The sequence below is a fragment of the Bos mutus genome, chromosome 22, assembly GCF_027580195.1.
Source record: "Bos mutus isolate GX-2022 chromosome 22, NWIPB_WYAK_1.1, whole genome shotgun sequence".
Taxonomy (NCBI): domain Eukaryota; kingdom Metazoa; phylum Chordata; class Mammalia; order Artiodactyla; family Bovidae; genus Bos; species Bos mutus.
Window position 1 is genome coordinate 61,212,413 of NC_091638.1, and position 11,751 is coordinate 61,224,163.

Consider the following 11,751-nt stretch of genomic DNA (forward strand, 5'->3'; position numbering starts at 1 on the left):
TACCAAAAAACGTCCATCTAGTCAAGGCGATGGTTTTTCCAGTAGTCATGTATGGGTGTGAGAGTTAGACTATAAAGAAAGCTGAGCGCCAAAGAATTGATGCTTTTGAACTGTGGTGTTGGAGAAGACTCTTGAGAGTCCCTTGGACAGTAAGGAGATCCAACCAGTCCATTCTGAAGGAGATCAGCCCTGGGATTTCTTTGGAGAGACTGATGTTGAAGCTGAAACTCCAGTACTTTGGCCACCTGATGGGAAGAGCTGACTCATTAGAAAAGACCCTGATGCTGGGAAAAATTGAGGGCAGAGGAGAAGGGGCGATAGAGGATGAGAAGGTTGGATGGCATCATGGACTCAGTGGACATGAGTTTGACTATACTCCGGGAGTTGGTGAAGGACAGGGAGGCTTGGTGTGCTGCAGTCCATGGGGTCGCAGAGCCGGACACGACTGAGCAACTGAACTGAGCTGAGTGAAGAATCCGCCTGCCAACGCAGGGACACAGGCTTGGTTCCTGGTACGCTTACCCCTGCCTCAAAGCCACTCAGCCTGTGGCCATGCCTGCTGAGCCCGAGCTGCAAGAGAAGCCCCACAGCCAGGGAGCAGCCCCACTCGCCACGCCTAGGGAAGGCCCGTGTGCGGCAGCGGGGCCCAGCGCAGCCAAAGATAAAAAAGTAACAGAGAACTGAGGCAGCGCCCCGAGAGAGCGCCACTGCGGCCGAGAGCCGGACCCTCAGCTCCCGGCTGCGGGGACAGAACTCACCTTCACAGCCACCCCTGTCCTGCCCCGAGTCCCCACACGGAGGACACTTTTTTCTTCTTTTTTTGCATTTAAGGTACAAGTGGAACAGAGAGTGGGAGAGGGGACCAGCTGGCTGGAGAGGGGCGGCGTGGGCAGCTGCAGGGCCTGTGGATGAGCCTGTGGGCTCTGGCGCCTCCCCTTGGTGGCTGGGCCTGGGCCAGGCAGCTCAGGGTGAGGGGTGCGTGTCCCAGGGAAATGCCCCAGGTTAGTGTGGGCCTGAGGTGTGGGTGCACAGCCGGGGGTGGGTCCTGCAACTTGCACTGGGTCCTCTAGGGCCAGGGCTGGCAGGAAGGCCGGGTGCAGCCATCCAGGTGGGGCCAGACCTGGGCAGAGCCACGAGTGGAACCCACCCGGGTCAAGGGCACCAGGTGGCAGGAGAGGCTGGGAGGGGCACCTGGGGGCCCTGGCCCTCCCCGGAAAGCCCACAGTGTGGGCAGATGACCCCTGCACCCAGACCGGCCACCCCGCCTCTCCCGACCGCGTGCAGTTGAGGACGCCAGCCCAGTCTTTAGATAACAGAGTTTATTTCAAACTGACCTCCACTCAGGCCCAGGGTTCCAGTGGCCAGCTGGCCAGGCAAGGGCACGTCGGGCTCCCAGTGCCCACTGCTGCCATGACATGCTCCTAGCAGGGCGCGTCTCCCTGCAGGCTCAACGGGGCAGTGGCAGAGGGTGATGGTCGCCTGCCCAGCGGTTCTATTCTACCTGTTATTGCATTTATACGCTTCTTAGACTCCAAGGACCCTGGGTGGGCAGGAGGGGCTGTCTGCGGGCACTGGGCAGGCATGGCTGCCTCCCCGCCAGGCTCTCACCTGCCCCCAGGACAACCGCTGCAGAATGGGGAGGGGTTCAGGGAAGGAAGAGTAGGGCCCAGCTTCAGGGGCCCCCTGGGGTCAACCAGAAGGTAAACTTCAAAAGTGCCTCTGACACGAGCCTTTGAGCTGTCTGTCCACCCAGCCAGGGCTCAAGCAAGCAGGCAGGAGGCACGGAAACTCAGCCAATGTGACCACCCACCTCAGATCAGCCCACTGAGGCAGCCCACCCAGAGGAACCCCCATCCTGGCTACACGCAAACAGCAGAAATGGGCCAAACAGCTACACCCTTTAATGTCCCCATGTCTGCTGGACCCAGCTCAGAATCCATCCCAGGCCCCTGCCCAGCCCTACTACCCTGGGCATTCATCAGGAGCTGCTGCCAGAAGACCACAGGACCACTGGGGCCCTTGGCACAGGCTGGCATACTTGGGCAGGCAGGCCACCTGCAGAGCCCGCTTCTCCATCCGTCCGCTGGTGCCTGGGTCCACATGGAGCCCCCACCCTGTGTCAGGGATCCACCCGCAGAGCCTGGCCTCCTTCTGCCCTCGGGTTCAGAGGGGAAAGTGCTGGGGACTGCTCAAGGGGGCTGGGTTTCCACTGCTGTAGGGGCCTGTCCACCTCTCTCTCCCTCTGCTTGTATGTGGGGGACACAATATTGGTATTACATATGTATAGATAGCGGTGTGTGAATTCGGCATGCACTAGACTCCCAAGGTCTGTACAGGAAGTGGCTGTGCCCAGCCTGGGCACCGGCCATCATTTTTTTCGGACCAGGAAGGCCACCCCGAGAACGAGGGCTGCAGCAGCCACAGCCACACCCCCGGCCACCAGCAGCGGGGTCAAGTTCTCGAAAGGGCAGGGCCCCCGGCTGCTGGGGCCCCCAGTGGGGGCCTCGCCCTCCTCAGCCCCGTCCCCAGGGCCCTTGGGCTCGGGGGCCGCATCAGGGGTGCTGGGGGCCGCGGGGGCCGGCTTCAGGTTGCTGTGGTTGTTGAGAAGGGCCGGGTCTGCCTTGGCTGGGGTCTTCTTGGCAGGTGGCGGCGTAGGGGCTGCCGGCGGCTCCTGCTTCTCTGCCTGGGCCTCCTTCTTCCCTGGCTTAGAGGACGGGGCCTTCCCGTCCACGGCGGCAGGGGCTCGGGTCTCGGCCGTGGCCTTAGCGTCGGCCTTGGGGCTGTTGGTCGACTTCCCTCTGGACTCCATGCTGGGTGTGCGGGCGGGCTGTGTGGGGCACGCGGGGGCAGGCAGGCGTCTAGACCACGGCAGCTCAGGACAGTTCACCCCTGGGCATCCTATGGGCCTGCGGGGGGAGACCCGATGAGGCTGTTGTCCTGTGCAGCCCCACGTCCTTTTCCCTTAGAGACCCGCTAGCTCTCTGGACACTCCTCTCCCGGGTTCAGCCTCCAGCTGGCCTCAGCCACCTCCTGAGAAGACCCTCCGAGCACACGGGCGGGTGCTGTGGGCCCCCCTTTGGGCTGGGGTGCTGGGATGAGGCCTGCTAGAGGCTTCAGTTCCCTCATCTGTGAAATGGTCTTGCCCACGCATGTCCTATGTCCATCATGTCGGCCCAGGGTGGGGAGGTCCTGACCGGGAAGAGAGCACCCACCCAGCCCTGAGAAGCCGTGTGGCTGGGGAGGTGGGCCTGGGCAGAACTGACCGTGCATCCTTCTCAGGGCTGAGTGGGCTGGGGGTGGGGAGGGCAGCGTGGGAACCCAGAGTCTGGGCTTTCAGTTACATGGGGTCAAAATGGACCGAAGGTCGCCAGGACCTGGCTTGGACAAAACCAGGGTGTCTCACCAGAGGCTGGAGAAGCCGGCGGGAGGGCAGCAACAGGCCTGGGCTCCCAGCTGGTCATAGACCCCCTCTCAGTGCCCACCCCAGGACTGGCCTTGCCTGCTCCAGCTTCAGAGCGGGGAGCCCTTTCTGACCCTGAGGTCATTCCTGCCTCTGGGGGCAAAGGGAGTCCCTGGGGTGAGCCTGGAGCAGGCACCCCCAAGGCAGGGCCAGGCAGAGACTAGGCGCTCTGGGCAGTAGGGAAGGCCTGGCCCTGATCCTGAGTCAGGCGTGGGGCAGGGGGCTGGTGGCCTCGCCTCTCTGGACCCATCTTCCCTCTCGGGAGTGGACCCTGCTGTCCACAGCTCCTGGGATGCTGAGGAACTCGCACCTGCGCCTGCAGGGGGAGGGAGCCTGTGTGGGAGGTGGCACCCGGGTGCCCTGGCCATGCACAGTGACACAATGAAGGTCGCCTGAAGGTCACGTGCGGGACGGGGGTGTCCTGGGGAGGACTGACCCACCTCCAGGGAACCCAAGAGCCCCTCACCCCTGTCATTCTGGAGGGCACCCCGCTGCTGGGCATCAAGTTCTCAAAGGGCTGGTGGTCCACGCTCCCCCTCCCCCAGACCTTTGGTTATTTTGGGCTCATACTGACGTCACCGGCTGCCCCTCCCCCTCCAGGTGGCTGTGCCCAAGAGAGCAGGGGACCCCGGAGCGCCCCCGGTGACCTTCATAGCGGAGAACCTGCCGCTCTGTTCAGGGGCCCCGCGCCCCGCTCCCGCCCCAAACCCCGCGCCGCCGAGTCCCCTCCGCCTTACGCTGCTGCTCGCGGCGCTCCCACCTCAGGGCCGCGCGCTCTCTGCGGGACCACGGCCGACCGGACTGAGGGTGGCGGGCGGCGGCTGCGGTTGCAAGGACTGGGAGTTTCCCACAATGCACTGTTCCGGCGCAGGAAGCAGGGCGGGGACCGCATCAGCGCGGGCTCCGCCCACCTGCTAGTGGCCACCACAGCGCCCCGGAGCGGCCGGGACTTCTGGGGGCCCCAAACCCAGTTCCACTTTTGATCTGAAGGGCGGCTTAGCGTCAAGAAGGTGAGCGGCTGAGGCTGGCTTTCTCGCACCTCCATCAGACCGAGAGGGAGTCAGGCCATTCTAACCAGGCTCCTTTACAGCCAGTGTGCCCGTCATAGCTGGGCAGGCGGACCCAGGACAGCAGGGGGAGGGGAGCCAGTTACCAGACGAGCGGGACGCCCTTCACCCCCAAGAGTCTAGAAGAGGCATCTACTTAGAATATTTATTTATCTTCTTACAGGACAAGACACAAAAAGTTACAACTTCTTAAAACTCTTCAAAAGAAAAAAATATAATTCTGTAAGCAGCAGCAGCAGCTTCCAAGGTACAGATGTGACGGGAGAGAGCAGCTCCCAGGAACAACCGTGAACTGCGGGGCCCAGGCCTGAGCCCCAGGTAGTGTCACTGGGAAGGGGCCTCCAGGGAGGGGGCCCGGGGGTGGAGGACACAGCACCGGCACATCAGATCACTCACCAACACGACCACGTGGCTGGGGGCGGGGCAGGTCAGGACAGAGCTGCCTCAGTTCACAACATCAAGGGTGGGGGAGGGCGGAGCTTTACCAAGTGTGGTCAGGGGCCTTACCCAGAGGCCCGGAGGGCAGGCTAGGCCCGGGGAAGACTGGAGGGGCAGCTCCTGGTGTCCCCCAGGAGAAGATGCTCCCGGGCTCCATACTGGTCCTCATGCCCGCCCTCCCGGACCTCGAGGGGGCGTGGCCTCAGAAGTAGGGCCGGGGCGGAGAGACGGATTCCTGGACGGGGTCACTGGCGAGTCAAGGGCACACACCCACACGCTCACACGCTCCTGCACACACACACTGCCTGGCCACATGGGGATGGCTGGAGCCCCTGACAGCCCTACCCCTGAGGGGCCAAGACAGCAGAGGGAGGCCACCACCCGCCCCCAACATTCACACACACACACACACACACACACACACGTGCACAAACCTCGCATGGGCTGGGTCCCACAGTGGGGGCGGAAGACCTGTCCTGGGAGTCAGCACTCAGGACCACCCCCAGTCTAGGATTCCTGGCTCAATATGGGGGGCAGGAGAGCCCGATCCTCCTGCAAGGCTGGCCAAGGCAAGAGAACAGCAGCGGGGGAGGCTGGACGGACAGACGGAGGGGTGGACAGAGCCGCTTGTGCTCGGCAAGTTAATAAATAGGTTTGTGCGGGGTCCCCTCTGTGGACTAGGGGCCAAGCCTTGGGGACAGGAGCTGGTAGACTGGAGGAGAGGGTCCAGCTTGCCCAGCCCAGGCTGGGGGCCCCCAGTCCAGAGACCAGCTCTATCCCTGGGGGTTGTTCAGACTGGGGCAAAGGTGGGCAGGGCTGGCTCCAGGAATGTAACAATTTCTGCCGTTTCTAGGTAAGACGTTGATCCCGGGGGTTGTGTAGGCAGGGCCCCGCCAGGCGCGTGTGTGCACCCTGCACTCCCCCTCCCCACCCCCACCCGTCTGTGGAGAGACTCTCGTGCTGTCCCCGGGGGGGCTGCCTGCCTTGGGCCCCGCTCTGGTCCCGCTCGACTGGAGGGCAAGGGGCGGCTGCCCGGGCTCAGGGCTGGACGCGCGGCAGCCCCAGCAGGGTCTCGGCAATGCCCAGGAAGTAGACCACTTGAGCGATGCCAAACAGTGGGGCGATGACCAGGGCGCGGCAGTAAGCGCCCTTCAGGAAGGCGGAGGGGCCCTCGTTCTGGAGGATCTTCCTGCGGGGAGACGGCGGGGGCGGAGGTGTCAGAGCCACAACGCTGGGGCTGCCCTGCCCTCCCCGGCCCCTGGGGGCTCGCCCACCTGGCACAGTCCAGGAATCCCGAGTACGTGTCCTCGTTGATGCCACGCTGCAGCGACTGGAGCCGGGTCTTAACCACTGCAAGGGGCACGCAGGTCAGCGTGCGCCCTCAGCCTGGACCCACCCCCCAGCCCTGCCCTGCCCCAAGCTGGGCACCAACCGTCACAGGGGTTGACGGCCACGGCAGCCGCGCTCCCAGCCACGCAGCCGGCCAGGAAGGACACGTAGAAAGGCGACTTCTCCCCAGATGCTGGCCGGCCCAGCTCGTTCAGGTTGGCGAAGAGGGGGAAGTAGACGATGGAGAAGGGGACGTCCCTGTCGGGGGATCGCAGGGTGACTGGCTGGGACGCGTGGGGCGGACGGGTGGGTAGGCCTCCCCTCGCCCTGCCTGCCCCTCAACCTGAGCAGCGTGGCCCCCAGGCCCTTGTAGAGGCCAGCGATGCCGCGGCTCCGCAGCAGGTCCCGGGTCAACTGAGTGGCTGTGGGGCGGGGGGTGGCCGGAGCCTCCACCGAGGGCTGGGCGCTCCCCTGGCCCGAAAGCTGGGCCTGGGCGGACAGGATCTTCCTCTGGGCGGCTGGGGAGAAAGGGGGTGGCCTGCTGGTCTCCCTCCGAGCACAGGGTGGGGGCAGGGACGGGGTCCAGCTGGTGTCCCCCCCGCGCCCCGCCCCCCACAGCCTCACCGAGGCGGCCCGCGTCCTGGAGCTGGATCTTCAGCATCTCCATGGGGGTGGTCACGATCACCTGGCACGTGCCGGCCCCGCAGCCCGCCAGCATCTCCTTAAACAGGGTCAACTGCTGCCTGCAGTAAAGAGGGCGGGGCTGCAAGGCAGAGTCAGAGGCCCCTGCGGCTGGGGGACGTGAAGGGGCGGGACCGGTGAAGACAGAGGCAGGCCCCGCCCCCGCCGCCCTCCAGTAACAGGCACCGAGCCGAGAGACAGACGCTCACAGCGGGGCTGGGGACGGGCGAGGGCTGTTCTCAGCAAACAAAACTGGAGGCGGGGTGGGGGGCTCAAGTGCTCCACGGGACTACTGCCCTTTCACCCCACCCTCGGGTGATAGGGAAAACTGGCCAGTGCCCCCAAATCCCAGCCTACAAGAGGCAGCAGGCAATGGCTAGGGGCCAAGGACCCCTGGGGCCTGAGCACCAAGGATTCAGCATCGGAGGCGGAGGAAGCAGGCCCTGCAGGTCGGGGTGAGGGGCCTCCACGACGACCGATCCTTCGTCCTCTGGAGGCACAGATCCCCCTCCCTTCGTGACTGTGGCCCCCAGCAGTCAACCAGCGCCTTACCCATCCTTGGAGAGCTGGTATCGGAAGAAGTCATTGGCCGCCAGCTTGATGGCCTTCTCGGGGGTGACGAGGGTCAGGTTCACGGCGGCTCCTGTGTGGCATGCGGATGGGTCAATGGCCAGGGCCGGGACCCGGACGCTCTTGGTGGGCACTTGCCTCTCAGTTGGCATAGCCCTCCCCCCGCCCCCTTGCACCTTGGCAGCTCCTCCTGCCCTCTCACCCACATGTGCCCAGCGGGGGTGGGGGCAGCGCCTCCTCCTTCAGGCAACCCTCCCGGTCCAGCAGGTGGGCCTCCGTGAGGAACACCCCCCTGCAGTACAGAGGCGGGGGACCTGGGGGGGATCCAGAGCTGAGGAGGCAGCGGGGGACCTGGGGGGATCCAGAGCTGAGGAGGCAGCGTGAGCCCCTCTCAGTGCAAGGACGCTGCTGCACGTTGCATCTGGGCAAATCCAGGCTTGGCGGTTGTCTGCTAAGCGGCTTTGCAATCAGCCCCCCCACCACTACCCCCGCCAGTGTCCGGTGCAGACAGGGTCCCACCTGTCCTGGGAGGAGGTCCCGTTGTGCTGGGTGCTGGCAGCGGTGGAGGATGGCGCTGAGAGCTGCCCTTCCTCGACCCCCGCCACTGTGCAGCTACAGCCAGGCCCCACGGGGCGCGGCCCCACCATCCATCCAGACCCTCCAGACCCTGCCCAGCCTCACCACGGTACATCCCGAAGTAGCCTTCTGAGCGGATGGTCTTGATGAGGCAGTCAGACCTGCAGCCCCGGGGGTAGGAGGGAGCCAGGGGTCAGCCAGGGTCCAGCACCGGCCCCCCGCCCTGACCCGGGCAGGAGTGCCCCCAGGCCTGCCCCCCACCCCCCCAGCTCGCTGGCTCACATGCTGGTGTACACGCGCTGGCCATTCTGCTGGTTCTGCAGCCTCGTCTTGGCCAGGTCGATGGGGAACACGCAGGTGACCCCGATCAGGCCGGCGATGCCGCCATTGATGAGCTTGGCTGGCAGGCTGCGTGGGCAGATGGAGGTCAGGCGGCCTCCTTGGCCATAGGTCGGCCGGGGGGAGGGCAGGGTGGGGTGAGGCGGGGCTGGGCTCTGACCTGATCTGCTTATCGGCCATTTAACTCGGGAGCACCCAGGTAGGAGCTGCGGAGCTGGATGCCAGACAGCGGGGGAGGGAGCGCAGGGCGGAGGCTGGTCTTCTGCTTTCAAGGGTATTTCCAAACCAGCGCTTCTGTCCTAGGATAGAAGGGACTGCAACCAGCGGGGGTGGGCAGACGGGAGAGGCGCACCAGAGGAACAGGCTTCCCTGTTTCCCTTCCAGGGCCCCCGCAGGGGCTCCGAGCGGCTCCCCAGGCCCCCAACCCCGCTCGGGCGGGCTACACGTCGTGGGCTCGCAGTGTGCCAGGAGGCCCACCACCTGGCCCCATCCCTGGGCCACCTGGCGGCTTCCTCTCAAGAGTCCCCACCAGTGCGTCCTCCCAGCTGGCCTTGCTCACGCTCACATGCACGGAGCCCTTTAAAGGGCCAGGCGCCTCCTCCCCTGGGCTGGGCTGTGTCAACCCCATCCTCGAGCAGCCTGCTCTGTCGGGATAGGGGTGACAGAGCCCCAGGGCCCCCCGCGGGGCTCAGCTCACAGCTGCCCAGGTAGATGCAGCCAGGGCAGGTGCAGCCCCTGCTCCATGGCACCTCCGGGCTGGAGCCCCAGACCACGGCTCCCCTGGAGAAAGCACCAGCTCAGCCATAGCCAGCCTGTGCCCACCCTCCCAGGAACTTCACCCCGACTGCACGCGCGCGCGCGCGCACACACACACACAAACACACACACACGGGCTCGCTGTGGCTGCTCCACCACCTCTTCCCGGGGGGCAGGCTAGGGGCAGGGCTAGGGAGCCAGAGCCGGCCCCAGGGACCTCTGGCGGGGGCGCCCCAGCCCGCGCCAAGACCAGCTGTCCCTGCCTCGCACCCGCAGCGTCGCTAGTCGGGTCACACGGCTGGCTCACACCTGCCGTCGCTCGCGGACTGGTGACCTTCACCCCGGCTTCCCCGGGCCGGGAGGCCCCCTGCCCGCTCGGCAGCCCGCCGCCCCCGCCGTCGTCCCGCTCACCCCGGGCGCGTAGGACCGGCTCCTCCACGGCTCCTCCTGGAGACTCCAGCCCGCGGGCGGCGGGCGGGCGGGGGAGGGCCAGCGGCCGGGGGCGGTGCCGGCGGCGGGGATTGGCTGCGGGGCGGGGCGGGGCGGGCCTGGGGGGGGGGGCGACTTTCTCTTTCACTTTGGGCGGGATAAGGCGCCCTGGCGCCGCGGGAGAAGGGATGAGAGGGGGGTGTGACAGCTTCTGGGAGGCTTGGGCTGGCCTCCGAGCCCCCTTCGGCCCGTGAGGCAGCGGGTCTGACGGGCTAACCCAGCCAAGCCACGCAGCCGGTTCGAGGGGCCCCAGCCCGCGGCCACCGTGCACCCAGCTGCTCCCCGAGTTTTCCTCTGCAGCCAGCAGGCGGGCTCTGGTTAGGGCCCTGGGACCCCAGGAATGGGGCTCTCTCTGTGCCCGGGCACAGGGAATCCGGAGCTGTGGGGTGGAGACGGGCTGTGCCCACTGTGTCTGTGGACCGTGTGTCTTCTGGGAGGTGCATTTCAGGGAAAACTCATGCAGGAGCGGAGAAGACACGCTTGTCTGCTGCAAAGGCCAGGGGGTGGCTGGGTCGCAGAGACCACCGGCTGCCACCCACACTCCCCAAACCCTCTGACCCCCCAGATGCCTCCCAACAAACTCACCCAGAGCCTCAGTGCCCCAGTCTCAGAGAAGAGCCTGACCTCTGCACTTCAACCTGACCCTCTCTCCCCACCCCCCAGGTGCAAACTGGCCGCAGCCGACTGTTGTCCCTGACCCTTGGGGACAAGGTCCACACTCTGCCCTCTTGGACCTGAGCGAGCCCACCAGACCCCACTTCCTGCCCAGTGTGAGGGACACCTGGATGCTGGGGTCCAGGAAGTCAGACACTCTCCAAGGTGGGAAGGGGAGCAGCTGTCTGGGAATAGAGGCAGGCCTGGAGATCCCAGCCTGAGACCGTCAGCCCTGGGTCCCACCCTGGCGCTGGGATGGGGGAGACACTTCAGAACCGAGTAGTGTGGGGAGGGCCTCTGCCAGCGGAGGACTGACAAGGGGTCCTCTGGGCCAGGAAGCCTCCTTTTCCTGTTCTCACTCGATGGTTCCTACCGCCTGCTCATGAGACAGCTCGGAGGGCCCTCCCCTGCACCCCAGGTTGCCATAGAGACCCGGCAGCCCCAGCCCGGCCTCAGGCCCCGGGCTGTCAGCCTTCCCGGTCGGTTCCCCCGGCTCCCGCAGGGTCCTCAACCCGGGCTGCAGGCGAAGCTGTGGGCAGCTCAGCTCAGAGGCCCCCCAGGAGGTAAAATCTGCCACGAACTAAGCCACTGGACTCCTTCACCCCCAAGAAAGGGAAAGGCTGTGAGGCTCCGAGTCTGGGGCCGGCCCTTCTCTCCCCATTCATCTCCCCCCGCCCCTTGCCCCGGGGAGGCGCTTTCAGTCCCGCCGGCTGGAGGGGCGCCAACCCGGCGACAAAGGAGGCGCGGAGTGGGGGTTCAGGGCTGCGACTGGAAGCCCGGCTCAACTCCCTGTCCAGCTGGAAGGAGTCCCCATGAGGCCCGGATCGCCACGCTGAAGCCCGCCAGGCGATGGCGACTTCAGCCACCCACGTGTCCAAGTACATCCCGCAGGGCCCCACGTGCGTGTCCCCCATGGCCCGGATCGTTCCTTGGGGACTGGCCTCCGTCTCCCGACCGGCGAGGACACGTGTGCGCTGGGAGCGCGCCCGGCACCGCCCGGGGCCCGGCCTCCTACACTCCGGCGGCAGCGGATCCGAGCATCCGCCGGCGCGGGCCCCGCAGAAACCGCCTCGTCCGGGCAGATGTCACCTCCCATAGTCGCCGTGGTGCCCCTCGACTCCGCGGCCGGGCTGCACTCGGGTGGGCGCAGCGGAAGGAGCCGCCAGGCGGGCACTCACCGCGCGCTCTGCCGCCGCTGCCGCCGCCTCTGCCGCCGCGCTGGCCTCCCCGCCTCGCCGCGCGCCCGGCTGCACCTAAGCGCGGGGGCGCGTCCGCTCGGCGCCGCGCGCGCTCCGCCCCCGGCCGGCGGTTGGCTGGCGGACTCGGGCTCCCCCTCCTGGCCGCCACGGCCACTGCGCTCGGCAGGCCCCAGCCCGGCGCCAGCCCCGCGCT

General features: G+C 66.4%; 2 protein-coding genes across 6 annotated transcripts; both read right to left on the minus strand.

Moving 5' to 3' along the window:
- Positions 1 to 1,323: 1,323 nt before the first annotated feature.
- CEND1 (cell cycle exit and neuronal differentiation 1) lies at positions 1,324 to 4,303 on the minus strand. The gene is made up of 2 exons (XM_070359049.1): positions 4,198 to 4,303; positions 1,324 to 2,906 (listed from the first exon to the last, which is right to left on the minus strand). The coding sequence occupies exon 2, from the start codon at positions 2,807 to 2,809 to the stop codon at positions 2,369 to 2,371; it is 441 nt and encodes a 146-aa protein (XP_070215150.1). The 5' UTR covers positions 2,810 to 2,906; positions 4,198 to 4,303; the 3' UTR covers positions 1,324 to 2,368.
- Positions 4,304 to 4,658: 355 nt separating this feature from the next.
- On the minus strand, positions 4,659 to 11,672 carry SLC25A22 (solute carrier family 25 member 22). 5 transcript variants are annotated; one of them, XM_070359210.1, is made up of 10 exons: positions 11,538 to 11,672; positions 8,621 to 8,759; positions 8,404 to 8,529; positions 8,227 to 8,282; positions 7,528 to 7,618; positions 6,919 to 7,037; positions 6,638 to 6,812; positions 6,398 to 6,552; positions 6,240 to 6,315; positions 4,659 to 6,154 (listed from the first exon to the last, which is right to left on the minus strand). In XM_070359210.1, the coding sequence occupies exons 2-10, from the start codon at positions 8,638 to 8,640 to the stop codon at positions 6,004 to 6,006; spliced, it is 969 nt and encodes a 322-aa protein (XP_070215311.1). In that variant the 5' UTR covers positions 8,641 to 8,759; positions 11,538 to 11,672; the 3' UTR covers positions 4,659 to 6,003. The 5 variants fall into 5 exon arrangements, with proteins under 5 accessions (XP_070215311.1, XP_070215313.1, XP_070215314.1 ...); XM_070359212.1 differs by having other exon boundaries at positions 8,621 to 8,754; positions 11,538 to 11,617; XM_070359213.1 differs by lacking the exon at positions 11,538 to 11,672 and adding an exon at positions 9,628 to 11,526 and having other exon boundaries at positions 8,621 to 8,754.
- Positions 11,673 to 11,751: the final 79 nt, after the last annotated feature.